Source organism: Tenrec ecaudatus, chromosome 10 (genome assembly GCF_050624435.1).
Source record: "Tenrec ecaudatus isolate mTenEca1 chromosome 10, mTenEca1.hap1, whole genome shotgun sequence".
NCBI lineage: Eukaryota > Metazoa > Chordata > Mammalia > Afrosoricida > Tenrecidae > Tenrec > Tenrec ecaudatus.
In genome coordinates this window covers 105,500,206-105,519,841 of record NC_134539.1, presented here as the reverse complement: position 1 = coordinate 105,519,841, position 19,636 = coordinate 105,500,206, and the positions used below count along the sequence as shown (strand labels likewise).

The 19,636-nt window shown below is 39.6% G+C and overlaps 1 protein-coding gene across 1 annotated transcript in view; it reads right to left on the bottom strand.

Annotated features, from left to right (window-relative positions):
* The window catches only part of RABEP1 (rabaptin, RAB GTPase binding effector protein 1), a 104,256-nt gene that overhangs the window by 61,229 nt on the left and 23,391 nt on the right, over window positions 1-19,636 (bottom strand). Inside the window, exon 2 of the mRNA XM_075561136.1 lies at window positions 10,793-10,921. Within this exon, the coding sequence (XP_075417251.1) occupies window positions 10,793-10,921 (129 nt within the window). The remainder of the gene's footprint in view (window positions 1-10,792; window positions 10,922-19,636) is intronic.

Here is a 19,636-nt window from a genome sequence, read left to right as displayed (position 1 = left end):
TAAATAGTTTTTAACAACTACGTTGAAAAGGATCACATTAGAAAGTCTTGTGTGGAGTGGGAGAAAAATGTGGAACAAAACTCAAAATCATAAAGGAGGCCAGGCTTACTGGTTGCATAGAAACTTGTGGGATCCCCAGGCCATTGCCCAGACTCTTCAGGTCTGGAACTGAACTTACCACCGTTATGTTAGAATAATCAACCGTTTAAGATAAAAAAGGTAGAGTTTATGCAAGGACAAAGTTAGGAAAGGAAGAATGGAAACCAGGAGCTAGAAGGAGAGGAGGACGTGACAGTACATTGCGCAGATCACAGTGGATGAGATGGATCAGATAGATGTGTATGAACTGCTGAATGTAAGACAATGATTGCTCTCTAAACCTGTACCTGCTTCACAAGAGTTAAAACAATTAGCTTTATTCCTGGGAACTACAATTTTACCAATGCTTAATTTTATATTTAACATAGACACGCACTAATTATTCCTACTATCTTTGATTTATTAGAAATCAGTGCCCATAGCTATTTACTGCTGTTTGTCACTATAAACAAAAAATAATACAAATACATATTTGTGGCATGTTTCCACAGTTACACAGGCATAGAAACATAAAACTGTATTCCTGGCTTATAGATGAAGGGGTTTCAAATTTTTTCTGGAACAATTCCATGATTTTCTAAGCAGCCCTAGTGTATACATAAATATACTTACACATATTTTAAATGAGACAAAAATTAAAGATAGAAAAGCTTAAAAGTTCAAAATTGATTTTTCTATGTTTACCTTCTATCCTGTAACCTTGCTGAATTACTCCAAATAGCTTTTTGGTGGATTCTATATAAAACATCATATCATATGAGACTAGAGTTAAAACAGTTTTCTTTACTTCTAACGTAGGCTTTTCTTGGTTTGTTTTTTCTCTCATTTCCTTCACTGGTCAGGTTAGTACCTACCCCAAGACTAGCTGTGGAAGAAATAATGAGTGTGGGCATCACTGTCCTTTCACTAGAAAAAAACAAACAAAAATCCCTCAAACTCACTGCCATTGAGTAAATTCCAACTCAGAGTGACCTTAGGGGAAGGGAGACCTTAGGGAAAACCTTGTGGGTTTCCAAGACACTCACTCTTTACAGGCATACAAAGTCTCATCTTTCTGCCACAGAGCGGCTGGTGATTTCAAACTGCTGACCTTGAGGATTGCAGCCCACTGTGTAACCACCACGGCATCAGGGTTCCTAAAGTTGGGTTTACATAAATTGCTTTTTGTAGGCAAAAGATGACCTTTGTAAGGCTAATGAAGTTCCTTTTTATTCCTAGTTTGTGTTGGACTTAGTCAAATTTTTTAAAGTCTATTGATTGATTTTTTTAAACTGATTTTTGAACGCTGGACCAAACCTTGCATTACACTTTAATAAATCCCATTTGGCCACAGTATGAAATTATTTTTGAGTTATTAGATTTAGTTCACTAGAATTTTGTTGAGGATCTCTTCCTCTATATTGCTAAGCAATATTGGTCTTTGGCTTTATTTCTTGTGATAGTTTTGTTGATTTTGTTATCAGAATAACACTAACTTTATAGAATTGAGTTCAGTGGTGGCCCTCTCTGTCCACTTTGGGGAAGAGTTTGTGAAAGACTGGTATTAATTCTTCTTTAAACATTTGGTAACATTCATCAACATCTGGGTCTGGACGTGGTTTGTTTTAGTATGTAGGCTTTAGAATACTACTTCAATCTCTGTTATAGGTCGACACAGATTTCTATTTCTTCTTGAGTCCGTTCCCCCTGCCCCTATCAGTTTTTGTTTTACGTCTTTCTAGGAATTCACCTATTTCGCCTACTTTATCTAATATGTTGGCATTCAGTTGCTCATAATCTCTTACAATTTCTCTTCTATCTGTAAGGTGAAGCAGCAGCAGTTCCCATTTTAATTTCTTCTTCAATCTGGCCAATTTGTCAAATTCGACCTTTCAAAAAAAATCAACTATGCTTCATTGATTTTCATTAGCTTTCTGTTCTATTAACTTCTTCTTTAATCTTTAATTTGCTTTTGGCTTGTTTCTGTTTCCAGTGTTTAATGGTGGAAGGTTTTGTTATTAGTCTTAGATGTTTCTTTTTAATGTACACATTTATGTCTATAAATTTCCTTCAAAGTAATGTTTTAGCTGCATACCATAAATGTTCACATATTGTCTTCACTTTCACTTCCATGCACCTCTAAAAGTAGGTCTTTGTGTCATCATATGTTATGGCATCATTTTCTTAGTGGTTGTTCTAGAACTTACATAATTCCTAGGAAAGTCAACCAGATTTACACTAACAATTCTAGTAAAATACGGATATTCCTCCTATGCAGTACTTCCCTTTGCCCATGGTTTTTCTATTATTTTATACACAATTCATTTGAATGCTATAAATCAATTGATAGTTTACATATATTTATATAACATAACTTATAAAACTTTGTGTTTTAAAGCAGCTGAGTGAAGAAACAAGTACGTTTTGGGAATATTTATTATTAGCTTTCTGATTTACATTTCTGGTTCTCTTTATTTGTGCATGTGGACTGGATTACTCTGATATGAATTCTCAGTGCCAAACAATTTTATTCCCACCTACCTCCTTTGGCTAATATTGGAAAATATGTTACAGGCCTACCAATATATTACAAATATTGCTTTATGTAATTGCTTCATACTCAGTTAAGAAAAAAAAGATAGGCATTTGTACTGACTGCTATTAGTTAGTTGCACAATTCCTTTTACCTGTGCTGTTTGCTCATGTGAATTCCAATTACTGCCTGGGGTCACTTGTTTTCAGCCTGAAAAACTTCCCTCAGTAATTCTTTTGAGATAGGATTAGAAATAAATTAACTCAAATTTTATCTGAAATATCTTGACTTTACACAATTTTTGAAAGATGCTTTTACTGCATAGATAATTCTTAGTTGGTAACTTTTTTTCTTTTAATTTTTTCCCTTTCAGCATCCTGAACGTTACTCTACTGCCTTCTAGGTTTTATTGCTCCTAGTGAATATTCAGCTGTTAAATCTTACTAAGGGTCTTTTGGAAATAGATTTGCTTTTAGGCTTACTGCTTTCAAAGTTGTTTCTTTATGTTTGTCTTTCAAAATTTTTGCGTTATCTCTGAGGATCTCGCTCAGGTTATCCTACTTGGCGCTCATTTGAGTTTCTTGGATGTGTAGGTTCTTCATCAATTCGGGATATTTATAATCATTTCTCCAATTAAAAAAATGTTCCCCCTTTCCTCCTCCTGGCATTCTCAAGCTGCAAACGAGCATGCTGATGCACTTTATGAATCAATGCTTTGACTTGATGAGACTGTCCTATCCTTATGTGATTCTCGACATTGTGTTAGTTCTCTACATATTCATCACTAAAGTCTTTGTTAAACGGAACACCTGATTGCTATTAGTTACCTTCCGCTACATGCTTCCCCCTCCACGAGCATAAGTTACACTCTCCTGTAACTGGGCAGAGCTTCTAAGATAACATTATTGTAGCAAATCTGGATACTGGCCCCACACCATCCTTCCACCCAGGTTTGTTGATAGTTGTTTGCTTCTTTGTTTAGTGACTTGTTTTATCGCAGTGAAGCCTCTATTGATGTTTCTCAGGTCAGAGGGTGCAGTTACCCTGGGATGCCAATGGTTTTAGCAAGATTCTCTTTGAGGATCTTGCCCATAAATAACAATTATTTGCTGGCGGATTGCTTCATTGTATTCAACAATTCCCTGGAACATAGCTTCTTTGCAAAAATAAAAGATTTCACAGCGTCTCCCTGGTTTCCTTTATGGTAGATGAGTTATCTAGGGGTTAGTGTGTAGCTCTACTGAAACTCCTAATCACCCTCCCTTCTCCCCCTCCCCAGCTGCACCCTCGCCATGATTTTCAAGTGCCCTTAGCGTGAACTTCTCACACTTTTGTTACAAGCCAGTTACTTTAGGATTCTTCAGCTCTGTTCTCGACTTTGCTGTGACCCTGGGCACAGTCTCTGAGGTCTGGCTCCAGAGCCGCAAGTGGAGACAGTGCCATACTCCTGAGTGGCAACTGCTTTAGGAACAAGGCACTAGTTGGGGGAAGAGTGAGGTAGCATCTTCTTGGCTTGCTCTCTCAATGTGGGGGGACAAGGGCTTCCAGGGCCCGGGTGTTATTATTAGTATTTAAATCAGGTTAGTGCATGATTTTAATCTTTCCTTCTTTGTATTCAAGAAGAAGAGAAAGAGTGCATCCTGGGTTAGTGTAGCCATGGTGGCTCGTGTCCTTTCCACCTATGTCTGCTATCTGCCCATGGCCTTGGCACCATCTCCATCTTCTATTTCAACTGTTATTTCCCTTTGTCTCACTAGGAAAAGACAAAATACTACTTTCTTATTTATGAAACTCTCTACACTTTGTTTAGAGTTTAAACTATGTGGTAAGCACATTTGAATTTCTATATTTTATTTCCAAAATGTCCAATAGTTTTAAATTTATATATTTAAATATATATTCTCATTTAAATTCCATATCTAAAGGCAAACTTAGGGCATCTGGCCTACAAATATATTCCTAAGGTTAGCCTTTCACTATTGTAATTCTGGGTAGCTAGTATCAGAGCTTTAACTGAAACAACCATGTACAAAGTTGATTTAAATATGACTAGGAAATGTTGCTGTCTTCTAAATGATTGACATGAGCGCTATTTCTACTAATATGCCTTCTACCTGGGAACTCTATGGCCTTTGGTCTGGTGTCTCATGTAATAAGGTCTTCGGCATTGTGTACGATTGCTGATGATTTCCAAAACACAAACACTGACACTTTTGACAAGCTATGGATTCAAGTTGGTTAAAGTGCATCAAATTAGAAATACTTTCTTCAAAGTCCACAGAAAATAACAAAAATTTCAGAAATCTTTATAATGTTGCCAGTTAAGAGTCAGCTCAGAAAAGAAAGGTAAGGCCTGGACAAGCAATAATAGGTATCAAAAAGGTAGTCACCTTTTTATTAGCATTGATCACTACTGTTTACTCTTAAATCTTAGCTATTTTCCAAATAAGTGCAAGCACAGGTGTTATAACACTGTAACAAAAGCTGTTTCCTACTGGGAAAAAGATCAACGTTTAGGCTTATGAAGTTACCTTGACCTGTTTAGCTGAATTTTAACAAAGCCCACGAAGCACATCAAAACTATGATTTATACTGTTATCACCTATGAAGATCAAAAAATAGCTATAGTTAGAGCACATCTCTAACCCTTTCCTGATAAAATTATCTGCTTTGAATTTTTTGTCAAAATCAAGTGTTTTCCGTAACTGAAGGCATTTGAATACAATGAAAAAAATATCAGTATGACACAAATGTTCTGAGGGGTCTCTGGTGCTGCTGGGGTGGGTGGGAGGAACCCTGTTTCTTCAGATTCACAGTCACACAGGTCCCCACTAGATGGCAACAAGTACTACATGTGGGATAACATTTTCCCACTAAGAGGCAGAGGCAGAAAATATGTGGGCAATACATATATTCTAAGGGTCACAAAGGAATTAAATTTAATATTTAGTATGATATAGGAAAATAATCAAGATAGAAACTAAAACATGTTACTTGACATATTTTCTTTATAAATAAATACCAAAAACTCAAAAGTATCACAGCATTCCTTTAGAAATTTGGAGGAAAGTGACCTCAGTCATGCTTTATGGCCAGCTTAAGTTTATTGAGAACCCCAGATAGTAAATATAGAATTAGCACACATGAGGTTATTTATTGATACTACAAAAAGGCCTAGTTTCCTTAAGAAAATTGCAAAAAAGTAAGCAATTTAATATATCAAGTATCCTTTTTTAAGTAAGCCACACAATAAGACTATTTAATTCAGATATAAAATTGTAATTGGCAAGGTATTTGAGAAACGAGAGGTTCTCCGTCATTTTCATTTCTTCAAAATTTTACCCCCCAAAAAAATCAATTTTATAATTTCAAAGAATAAAGGAAATGCTAACAGCTTTCATTAGTAAAAGAGAAAAACAAAGCAAAACAAAGAGACATTGGACAAGATTAACTTCATTGGACAAGATTAACTTAACTGAGCAAGACTGGGGAAAGAGACTGCAGATATATGAAAAGGCTTCAGAAACTTAAAAAACAGAAATAAAAGATAATAGAATTTTACCATAACCTCTTTTTAAAACCTCTTATTGCTAATCAGGTGCAGGTTTACAGAGCAGATCATAGTTTTACATTAAACAATTCACACACATTTGGATTCAGCTCATCTGTGGGGTCCCCCAATGTACCATCATTTATCCCACCTCCTAACTATGCTTCCTGTTTCCATTCCTAGCCCTCCGAACTCCGTCCATGGTTAAATTCTGTCCTTTTAATATGAAATGGTTGATAATTCTACCACAGAAGTGAGTTTAGGTCCAGACTTGAAGGGACCGGGCCATTGTCTTGAAGGTCTCACCAATTTCTATCGAACCATTAAGTCTTATCTTTTTTATGATTTTGAATTCCATGAACTTTTTAAAGCCTTCGCATTGATGATCAAGCTACAGAATTATTACTGAGAGGTGAAGGAAAAAAGGGACGTCATATTGAGTTTAAATGGATCCTAAGAGGAAAAGCTACCATGACCTATACATAAACAGTGAATATATCACAAGTCATCTAGACAAAGACATACCATTGCACAGAATTTAAAGTGAATTCTCATGTCAACTCAAGGTTAAAAAATATTTTGAGAGAGAGAGGAAGTAAACAAACACATGAACACCTTGAGGAATTGGAAGGAATTTATTGCTCATGGCATTTAATATATATCCAAACAGTGATGACAGTGTACAAAATGTATTACCTACCTCAGTACACTAAACTCCATCTAAGATACATTGTATCTCATCCAGCCTAACCTACAGTGTCATGCAGAATGCCACCATGTCTGGACAGGAACACCAGCTTTTCCAAATTCCTACCAGCATTCAGGAACAAAAGAAAGTAGGAAACAACCATCTTGCCAAAAAAAGAGAAAGAAATGAAAAGCAAACCCAATGCCATCGAGTCAGAGTGACCTATTTGAGTTGCTCAGACTGTAAATCTCCACAGGAGCAGACATCCTTATGTTTCTCCTTCAGAGAGGCTGCTGGGTTTTGAACCACTGACCTGGCAGTTAGCCGGTCAATGTTTACAAGATTACACCAGGTTGGCTCCCTTATCCTTCTCCCGAATCATGAAAAACACAACCCTCATCCTATAACACATCAGTTTCCAAGACAGCTAAATTCTGTGAAGCCTAAGAATCTTCCAGCCTTCATTAAGTTCATGAAAGAACACTGGCTTTCAAATTTGACCACAATTCACACCAAAACATTACATTTTCCATCACCATCTTAGCAATTTGGGTATGTCTAACTGAAACAGAAAATTTTGCGCAATTCTGCTTGCTTACCTTTACCACATATAATGTGTTGTTATTTTCCATTGCATTCATTTTCTTAAAATGCTGGTCACAACCCTTAAATCCGTGGTTCTGAAACCTGTGGGTCATGACCCCTTTGGGGGTCAAATGACCCTTTCACAGGGGTCACCTACGACCATATTTCCAATGGTCTTAGGAACCGAGGTACTGCTCCTGTCTCTAGGCGGGTCCGCCTACATTCAGATACACCCACATATGGGGTCACCACAACATGAGGAACCATATTAAAGGGTGGAGGCATTAGGAAGGTTGAGAACCACTGCTTTATATTGTGTTATTCATCAATTGTTTAAATAACACTGCTCCATAACATTGGTCTTCAAACTAGAGAGAATACATTCCTGGACGTTTGCAATGGTCTTCCAAGGAATCCAAAGGCACAAACAGTTTTAGAAGAATCAACTTCAAAACCCTCAACTCAAAGATTCTTTCTAAATAAAAGGGGCTTTTAAGTGCAGATCTGCTTTTTCACTTCTCTTTTCACATTCACCCTTTCTCTCACTTACCAAAAGAAAGGCTTTTCATGCATACTGATTGTTACCATGGTTCACTCCTCAGTAACAGTTCTCACGATCAGTAGGGATAATGTAAAAGGGATGACTGGCAAGTCAGGTAGTTATGAAGTCTTGGTTTTCAGAAGAATTAAAGAAAGACTCAATCTGAGTCATAATCCAATAGAATAAAAAGGGCTTTGAAGATAGAGCATTATATAATTTAATACACAATTCAGAAAGTTGAGAATTGAGTAAGAATTGCTGTAATAAAACTCCTATTGTCATCTATTAATTTATGAAACCCAGGGTTCTTCAAACCACAAATAGAATTGATGCTAAAAATGTATCTTCTTTCAGCAACAAAGCCCACATGGAAGCAGCACACCAACATGTGTGATCATGAAGGGCTGAGGGGACCAGGTTTCAAGCAACAAAGGCGGGGAAAAACAAATCATATCATTGTGAATGAGGGGAGTACATGATGGGGACCCAATGCCCATCTGTAGACAACTGGACATCCCTTGCAGCAGGGTAGTGGGGAGGAGATGAGTCACTCAGGGTTCAGTGTAGCAACAATGAAACTCACAACCTTCCTCTAGTTCTTAAACACTTCCTCCCCTCCAACTATCATGATCCCAATTCTACCCTACAAACCTGGTTAGACCAGAGGATGCACAGTGGTACAGTTGGGGTCTAGAAACACAGGGAATCTAGGACAGATGAACCCCTCAGGACCAACAGTGAGAGTGGCGATACCGGGAGGGAAGTAGGGGTAGAAAGAGGGAACCAATCTCGGGAATCTACATATAACCTCCTCTCTGGAGGATGGGTAACAGGAAAGTGGGTGAAGGGAGACGTCGGGCAGCGTAAGATAAGATAAAATAATAATTTATAAATTATTAAGGGTTCATGAGGGAGGGGGTAGCAGGGAGGGAGGGGGAGGGAAAAAAGGAAAACGAGCGGATTCCAGTAACCCAAGTAGAAGGCGAATTTTGAGAATGATGAGGGCAACGAATGTATAAGGGTGCTTTACTCAACTGAAATAGATATGGATTGTGATAAGAGTTGTATGAGCCCCAATAAAATGATTTATTAAAAAAAAACACCCAAATACTGGCCCATACATCACAGAATAAATAGACATGTAAGAAATGCAAAAAAAAATTTATCTTCTTTCAAGAAGTAATATTCATCCAGAAATTAATGAATTGGGAGACCCAATTCATCTCTTAAGAGCTGGATTTCCAATAATTTTCATATTCTACTAATTCTTAAATGCATAAAATGTTTATGATGTATTTAGCTGTATGCTTTTAATAATAGCAACAATGAGAACTTGTGTAAAAGAAATTTCTATGCAAATTTGGTTGTAGAGAAGTATCGTGGAAAAAAAAAATTTAAGGTTCTCAAACATATACTATTGCTTGAGACAACTAGTTCTCAAAGTATGGTCTCTGACTCAGTAGCCTCAGCATCAGGTGGAGAATTGCTAGATCCATAAACAGGCCTAGCGCATCAAATACTCTAGGGGTGGGGCCCAGCAATCATTTTCTAAGCAAACATGCAGTCCAGGTAATTCTGAGGCACACTCAGTTTGAGGACCACTACTTTAGAGTCAAGTTTTTAGAGATGAATGAAAATCCAGTTCAAGAAAGAAAACCAAATATATAAAAGTTCTGCTAAAAAATTGGCTCATATATTTTTTGTTAAATAGATATTTATGTTAAGTAAATATTAAATCCCCATGATATTTTTTATTCCACTGGGTATGTTTAAAAGTGTCAAGCATTAATTTAAAACAATGGTATGGATGATAGAATTTATATCCTTGTTTCTATTGCTGTTCGAGAGTCGATGGTCTAGACTAGAGGAAACCTTCGTGAGCATCTGAATCACCTGACAGGTTGACCGTTAAAGCACAGCTTGTTGAACCCTAGGTCCAGGGCAGTCTCTGGCTTAGTAAGGTACCCCATGATATGCTCCCATGCCTTATACAGCTTCCTTTTTAAGCAACCATCACAGTTACTCAATACAGTGACACCCGGGAGAGCTGAAACTCTCTGGGATTGTGTGGTTTTTCCAAGGCTTGCAAGTTTCCCCCTTTCGGCAGGGCACTCACACCTTGTGTTTTCCTTCTCTTACAGGCTTCTTCTGCCTTATGCAGGTTCCAGCTTTTACAAGTTTTTCAGTGTCTCTTTTCCTTGTTGCTCAAGTTCTATGAATTCCAGAACCAAGTGAATCTACTTCCCTATATTCGGCACCTGAACACAATTGTTTGCTTCATCCACCTCCTGCCACTGAGTCAATTCCAACTACTAACCCCCCTATCCAGCAGAGTAAAACTGCCCATCTGGGTTTCTATACTGTCCACGAGAGCAGACAGACTCCTCTTTCTCCCATGGGGCAGCGGATGGCTCAAGCTGCTGACCCTGCTGTTAGCATCCCCACATGGAACCCATGATGCCATCACGCCTCCTGGTCTGCTTCACAACAGCTATTAAACTAATTCCATGAAATGTAAATTTTAATAGAGCATGACTAAAGCTACTAGCAGAGAGATCTATCAGCCTGGTTAGCTAAGGAGTGTCCTAGTTTTAGCACTGAAATCCCTATGCCTCAGAAATGTAGCCCATTATGCTGAATATTGACATTCGGGTCAAACAACAAGGAGAACTCTGAACAGTGGATTTTTCAACTTGTTCTAAGTACAAATAGAATCAAAGCTGATTCGATGATTAACACTGCATTACCAAGAAATTTTAAGGCAGTTTTAATGTGTGTACGTGGGGGTGGGGGAAGAAGAGGGGCTTATGAACTTACCTTCTTTAGCCAGATATAACTCCTTGAATTTTGCTCTCTTTTGATTAAATTCTTGCTCAAGCTGCTGCTGTGCACGTGAAAATTCTGCATTAATTTTTTCCAATTCTGCTACTCGTTGTTGAAGAGAAACTGAACAGAGAAAGGGGAAAGAAAACTGGTTAAGAAGCAACAACTTGATAGGCTGGATGAACAATTTGGAGGAGAAAACAACAGGACCAACAGTTCCAGAGGGACATGGGAGAGGGGGAGGGAGGGGAAAAGGAAGTGGTGTTAACAAACTCAGGGACAAGGGAACAACAAGTGATCCAAATTGGTGGTAAGGAGGGTGTAGGAGGCCCGGTAGGGCATGACCAAGGGTAATATAACCGAGAGGAATTACTGAAACCCTAATGAAGGCTGAACATGATGGTGGGACAAGAGGAAAGTAAAAGGAAATAGAGGAAAGAGCAAGGAGGTAAAGGGCACTTATAGAGGTCTAAATAAAGGCATGTACATATGTAAATATGTTTATATATGAGGATGTAGAAATAGATCTATGTGTATGTATGTATAGGTGTAGTATTAAGGTAGCAGAAGGACATTGAGCCTCCACTCAAGTACTCCCTCAATGCAAGAATAGTTTGTCCTATTAAACTGGTATTCCATGATGCTCACCTTCCTGACACAATCGCTGAAGACAAAGCGGGTGAATAAGCAAATGTGGTGAAGAAGCTGATGGTGTCCAGCTATCAAAATATATAGCATGTGGGGTCTTAAAGGCTTGAAGGTAAACAAGCGGCCATCTAGCTCAGAAGCAACAAAGCCCACATGGAAGCAGCACACCAGCCTGTGTGATCAAGAGGTGTCGAAGGGATCAGCTATCAGGCATCATCAGAACAAAAAATGTTATCATTGTGAATGAGGGGGAGTGTGGAGTGGAGAACCAAAGCCCATCTGTAGGCAACTGGACATCCCCTTATGGAAGGGTCTTGGGAAGGAGATGAGCCAGTCAGGGTGCAGTGTAGCAACAATGAAACATACAACTTCCCTCTAGTTCCTAAATACTTCCTCCTCCCCCACAATCATGATCCTAATTCTACCTTACAAATCTGGCTAGACCAGAGCATGTACACTGGTACAGATAGGAACTGGAAACACAGGGAATCCAGGGCGGATGATCCCTTCAGGACCAGTGGTGAGAGTGGTGATACCGGGAGGGGAGGGTAGAAAGGGGGAACCAATTACAGGGACCTACATATAATCTCCTCCCTAGGGGACGTACAACAGAAAAGTGGGTGAAGGGAGACATCAGACAGTGTAAGACATGACAAAATAATAATTTATAAATTATCAAGGGTTCATGAGGGAGGGGGGAGAAGGGAGGGAAGGGAAAATGAGGAGCTGATGCCAGGGGCTTAAGTGGACAGCAAATGTTTTGAGAGTGATGAAGGCAATGAATGTTCAAATGTGCTTTACACAACTGATATATGTATGGATTGTGATAAAAGTTGTATGAGCCCCTAATAAAATCATTTAAAAAAGAAACAACAACTTTTATTTTATAAATCAAGTTACAAGAATAAACAAACATTCCAGCTAGTGATAGCAATGTCTATACATGCAACAAGTAGTCAAGCTTCCCTCGAATATTCAATATATTCTAGGAAATTCTAATTGGGGAAGTGGGGGCAGTAAGGCATCAGCATGAAACTTAATATACACATTGTGAATGAGTCATGTAACGAGAAACAGCACAGAATCACACGGGGCAAATTTCCCAAGAAAGCTTCTAAAGTTCCTTTGCATAACTAACAGGTCTACCCACTTCTGGAGTTGTTAAATATTGGATTCATGGGGCTATTTCTCCATAAATGAGCCGACTGTCAATGCTCTAGTTCCTACTTCTCGTAAGAGCAAAATCTAGTTAGATGACCCAGCCATGTAGTTTCACAACAATCCAAAGACAGGATCAAAGCCCACTCAGAGAGAGAGGATACAGGTCTGTACATTCTAAGATCATCTAGTTTTCAGTTTGTTGCTGATCGTGGTATAGCAGAGATTGCTGTAATCTGGTCAGTTGATTAAACGACTATGTAGTCTAGCTATACCCAGGCACTCTTCCTGGTTGCAACAGTGGGTAGATAGTCCAGGAGTACAACCCTTTGAATCCCCCCTCTGCTCCAAAAGCAACCCAGCCAGACTGTGACCGACCCTACTGCCTCCAAGGTATGTCCAAGGGGGTACCCTCCCCCCAAAATGGATTTTTCCCCCAAAGCTATCTATTTAAATTATTTTTACAAAACAACCATACCACCTTCAAAGTACTCTCCATTACACTTAATACAATTGTCAAACTCATCTGGTTTGGGTGGCTGACAGCCACCCTCGTTTTTTCCTTCAACTCTTTTATATCATCAAATCGCTGTCATTTCATGTCCCTCTTCATTCCCAGGAAAAGAAAAAAAAAGAAGTCCCATGGAATGAGGTCAGGTGAGTGAGGTGCGTGGGTCAAGAAAAGCATGCTGTTCTTTGCCCAAAACTGGCTCACTGAGATGGATGCGTGAGCAGGCACATTGTCATGGTGGCAAAGCCAGTCCCCTGTCTGCCACATATCGGCCTTTTTGGGCACACAATGTTATGCTATCCTTTCAGAATCTCTAAATAGAAAGCTTGATTAACAGTCTGACCTGGTAGAATGAACTTCAAATGCAGTATGAGTCAACAGTTTTGTCCATTCAGGAAGTTGCCTGACTTCCAGTACAAGGTTTGACATCAATTGACATTTCACCTTTTTTGAAATGAGTAAACCACTCATACTGAGTTTTTCCCATAGTACTGACCTTGTAAACTGTGTTCAACATCGCAACAGTTTCTGCTCGGTCATTTTTCCCAAGCAGGAAACAAAATTTCACAGCCACATGCTGTTCTCTTAAATCAGCCACCACAAAACATGAGGCTCAACGAAAAAATTCACTGTGACTAGAGAGAACCATCCTAGGCAACACCACTCCGTGCACTAACTCAGAACGAGTTGCTCCATGCTCAACTGGAGGGAAAAATGCTTACTACGAAAGCTCTGCTCCACCCAGCACAATTCTGGGTTTGGGTGGGGGCAGGGGGTGTACCCCTCACATACCCATCATTACTAATCAGCCAATGCCTAATTACTGCCTACATTAGCGAAGGTCCCAATTCCGTTAGAAGCCATCCCAGATAATGATTTGCCTACAATTTTATCCCTGATTTGAGATTCTCTCTGAACATTCTCGCCCTTAACTCATTACTCAGGTTAAATGAAAACGTATTCTAGAATACGTTAAAATAAACCAACTGAGGCAAATGCACCAGTGATTTATCTATAAAAACAAAAAACTAAGCCTACTGCCATTGAATTAATTCCAACATATAGCAATCCCATAGGCAATACAATTAAGAGACTGATTAATTTCTTCTATGTACTTTCCAAATTTCTCCACACTAAGTGTATACTCCTAAACTCTTTTAGCAATAAACAATGATCCATAGATCACTGATCCATGACATCCCCGACAAGCCTCACTAAAGACTTAACAGTCTCTACGTAATCCATAGAAGACTGAGGAAACATCGATGCCTTTGGATTGTGGTGCTGGAGAAGAATGCTGAGAGTACCACGGACTGCCCGAAGAACACACACATCTGTTTTGGAAGAAGTGCTTCCAAGAATGCTGCTTAAAGGCGGGGTGGGTGAGACATCACCTCGCATACTTTAGTCATGTTGTCAACAGATCAGTCCCTGGAGAAAAAAGTCATGTTTGGTAAAGTAGAGGGCAGTGAAAGAGGAAAGCCCTAATAAACAAGATGGGCTGATACAGTGGCTGCAACAATGGGCTCAGGCATAAGAACAATTAGTGGTTTTGTTCTTGTGCATGCAGTCACGAAGGGTCAGAACCTATCTGATGGCCCCTAACAACAACAACAACAACAACAACGTGCAAGCCATAATAGACGGGAGTGCTGCTGCTCTGGGTTCCATATCATTAAGGGCAATGAGTCATTTTGAAGAGTAAGCGTCTGAGAATGTTAAATTGAAACGAAGAATGATACTTGGTCACCTGAATGTGGGCACTCTTTGGAGAAAAAAGGGATGAAGGAATTCAGTGGAAGGGGAAATGGGCAAGTTATGTCATATTTATACCATTTGATTGAAATCTCAAGTGATAGTCAAGCGATTATGAAACAGAAGTGCTATTACTATTAATCAAGCAACTTGTTCACTGAGCTTATTTATTTCTGCTGCCACTGTTATTGCCCAAGTCCGACTTGTTACATATATTACACAAATTTTCCTCTTAACACTTACTCCTGGCAGTTACTGATTACTGCAAGAGGTAGGAAAAGCCCTGGAAAATCAAGATAGTAGAAAAAGCAGATCCCTGTTCTTACCCTTCTCCAATCACTACTTCCTCACCCAGTCCCTACCTTCACCAAAAATGAGCACACCATTCCTGGTGTTTGATGTAATTATATGGGTATTTAGAAACTGAGGCTACTGGAGCAATAAAGACTGAAATGCAGCCTTTAAAAAGAAACCATGGTTAAGTTTGTACTGCTTTTTTCTAATCCCATCCAGGCTCTGGCCCACGGTTCAGACCCATTCCAGGCACCCACAAGTCTGGCTGGCTAGCTGGCTCCCTCTAGGCTACAGGACAGGTTTTTCTGTTTGTTTGTTCCAGGAGTTATGATCCCTCTGAAGTTTTACCTGGCAGCAACTTTGTTCCCAATTTTGGATTTTGTTTTTTGTTCAATAACAAAACTTTAACTTAAAAATTTATCATATGTACCCTTAACATACTTACAATTCTACAATACAAAAAGGTCAAAATAACTGTTGGAGGTTTTTTGTTTATTGGCTTTTTTACAAGAAGGTTTTTACTGTTATAGCTAGGAAATCAATTAATCCTGCATAAGACAGCAGGAAAGCATACAAACAGGCATATCCTAGTGCATTAGCAATCCACCACAAATCAACCTGAACGATGCTCTCATAGGAAACACTATGTTTGTAACATGGAGGCAATAGGCAATTCAGGAAAAAATCAGCTAACAGTTCAAGTAGAAAATATTTAGCTTGCCACCTTATAAAATTTTTGAAAAATACTAGCTGCAGTTATTAAACTAGTGTTTAAACTATTAAACCAATGTTGTTGAACATTAAGTGATACTTAATGAATAAAGAAAAAGATAGACGTGATTTTGTGAACAAAAGACTAGAAATCAACCTCGTGATGCTGACTCGGTTCATGCTTAGACTTTCTGCTAATACCCTCCCCTAGGTGTCTTCACAGCATCATGGCAGATTAATTAGCATTAATGCCAGTCTTCAACAATACTAGCCCTGAGGAACGTGAGTAGCCAAGAGCTATTAATACACCAGCTTTCATTAATCAACCCACACATTCTATATAAGCAATAATAAATTCATTAGAATAATAAGATATAGGGAGAAAATTAATCTAATCTATGTAGTAGGTACTCGATAATCAAAGGGGGAAATTAACATAAGATCATGTACCCAAAATGTCTGAATCAAGCAACCACAATAAAGGAAGAAAGGAAAAGATAAAAGAACATGGTAAATACATAAAGGAAAGCCTTAGTGATTCTGAGACATATCACCTTCCCAGGTTCTGGTACTGGAGCCCTACGGGGTGGCATAGTGGATTTCAAGTTGGGCTAACCGTAAGGTCAGCAGTTTGAAACTACGAGAACGTTCCAAGGGAGAAAGAGGGGCTTTCTACTCATGAGATCAACAGCCCAAGGATAATTCTTATGAGGCAGATGTCAGATATGTCTCCACAATGTATTTTATACCCAAGAAAATCCTACAGAGCAGTTCTATTATATGGGGTCACAATGGCTTGGAACCAACTCAATGGCACCCAACAATTCCTCCTGGGGCAATAATGGTTTGGTGGTAGAAGATTAAGGTTCGATTCCAGCCAATGCACCTCTTGTGCAGCCACTATCCCTCAAAGGAGGGCTGTCTATTGCTGACCAGGTTTTAATAGAGGTTCCAAGTGATAACAGGCTAAGAAAAAAGACCTGGAAATCTACTTTTGAAAATCAGTGCAGAAATGGCACGGCAGTGGTGTCTGACCTCTTAATTCTCACTCACACACACACAAGCAAACTCATTGCCATCAAGTCAATTCCAACTCAAAGTGACAGTAAGACAGGGTAGAACTGCCCTTTTTGAGTTTCTAAGACGAACTCTTTACAGAAGGATAAAGTCCCGTCTTTCCCCTCAGAGCAACTGGAAGTTTCCATTTGCTGGCCTTGTGGTTTGCAGTCTAACATGTAACCAACCACTCCCCCCACCACCACCACCACCACCAGGGTTCCTTTCACAAGGGGAGGTTACAAAATCAAGATCAATAGCCCAAGGCTAATTCTTATGAGGCAGAGATCAGATATGTCTCCATAACTTTTTTTTTTTTTAACAATTCATTCTGACCATCAGCCATTCCTCCTCCCACCCCACCCTACCCCCATCCCTCTAAGCTACTCTGCTGGTTTCAATAATTTATTGCAATGTCCACACAGAACTCACAGATAATGTTCACAACTATGGCGTTGATTAGAGAAATGACAGGCTACAATTCAGAAACAAATTATTCAGGACACAGTTCTTTAATCAGGATAGCCTTTTCTCTGCTATGCTTGCAGTCAAACCTCATTCTGGTCCCTTGGCCTAGCCTCTGTCGAGCATGGACAAGCATTGTAAAGCTCCTAGCTCTGCTAATACAGGAGCCCTGGTGGTGTAGTGGTTATGATTTGGACTGTGATCCTCATGGTTGACAGTTCGGAACCACCAGCAGCTCCTCAGGAGAAAGACTGGGCTTTCTACTCCTGTTAAGTTACAGTCAGGCTGCAGCACTGATTCAGTCGCAATGAGTTTGGAGCTCTGGTGGTAAGCTCCCAGAGGCAGCACACTCCTACAGTAGGCCTCAACCTGAAAGCTCCCCCAACAAGTGCCCCAAAGCACCCCACACTCCGCCATGCCTGCTATCTAACAGCACTCCATTCCTTCGCTCTGTGGGCCAGGAAATCCACTGCTCTGGCTTGTGCTGGTCTCTTGGTTCTATTGCCTCTGCTGTCACTATTTCTCTGCTGCTGCTGCTTATTGTCTCTTGCCGTCTCTGGTGGTTTTCCTGGATCCAAGAGATTCTCAAGAGAGAGAGCCCAGATCCAAAGGAAACACTCCACTCTTGATTTTTCTTTCTTGGAGACCATAAGACCTTCCTTTTCTAGATCTAGTATGGCTTTAAGCCTAGCTTGATAGCAAAATTAACCTTAGAGCTCGATGCACCTTATTTACATTAGCAAGTATACAATCTCCTTGGTCGGCCACAGTCCTAGAGAAAGACAATACTTGGTAATGTGGAGATGCAGCAAAAACTAGGAAAACTTCCCATCAGATGGACACAGTGACTGCACGAATAGGCTCAAAACCAGGAATGATACAAGGATGGCACAGGGCCAGGCAGTGTTGTACACAGAACTGCTCTGAGTACAGACCAACTCAACTGCATCTGACAACAGCACAACTCTACAGTCATTTAGGGGAGTTACATATGAAGTAATAGTAAGCCATATTAAGTAATTCACTGCACCAGTCAGTAGATCACAAGAGTCTGATCTGCAAACCGATCATGGGGATGGCACACGACCAAACAGCATGGGGATCTAAAATATTTATGCACCTAAGCAGAAAGTATGTCTGTTCTTCAGTCCAATGATTTTCATGTTTTGTCTGGCAGGGAATTACATGGTTGAAAAACATGAGAAATAGAATAGCCCCAATCTGTAAAAACTATGAGTCCGATTATACCCACAAGCACTTATAAACAGCTGCACGCCAGGCCTTTATATATTATTAACTAAACTAAATATCGATCAGAAATTGAGATGACTTAACACTTAGTAAAATTCATACATTGGTAGTTGAACGATATTATGTATATCTTGACAACTATTTTTTAAATCATTTTATTGGAGGTTCATGCAACTCTTATCACAATCCATCCATTGTGTCAAGCACATTTGTACATTTGTTGCCCTCATTATTCTCAAAACATTTGCTTTCTACTTGAGCCCTTACTATCAGCTCATTTTTTCCACTCCCCCATGAACCCTTGATAATTTATAAATCATTATTATCTTGTCATATCTTACACTATCTGATGTCTCCCTTCACCCACTTTTCTGTTGTCCATACCCCTGAGAGGGGGTTATATACAGATCCTTGTTATCAGTTCCCTCTTTCTACCCCACCTCCCCCTTCCCAGTATGCCACTCTAACGACTGGTCCTGAAGGGTTCTTTGTCCTGGATTCTCTGTGTTTCCAGTTCCTATCTGTACCAGTGAACATGCTCTGGTCTAGCCAGATTTGTAAGGTAGAATTGGGATCATGATAGTAGGGGGTGGAGCATTTAAAGAATGAGAGGAAAGTTGTATGTTTCGTTGTTACCAGACTGTACCCTGACTGGGTCCTCCTCCCAAGCCTTCTGTAAGGGGATGTCCAGTTGTCTACAGATGGACTTTGGGTTCCCACTCCACATTGTCCCTCTTCTCAATGATATAATTGTTCTTTGATGCCTGATACCTGATCCCGTTAACACCTCGTGATCATACAGGTTGGTGTGCTTCTTCCATGTGGGCTTTGTTGCTTCTCAGCTAGATGGCCGCTTGTTTACCTACAAGCCTTTAAGACCCCAGATGCTGTATCTTTTGATAGCCACACACTATCAGCTTTCTTCACCACATTTGCTTATGCTCCCATTTTGTCTTCAGCAATCGTGTTGGAAAGGTGAGCATCATGGA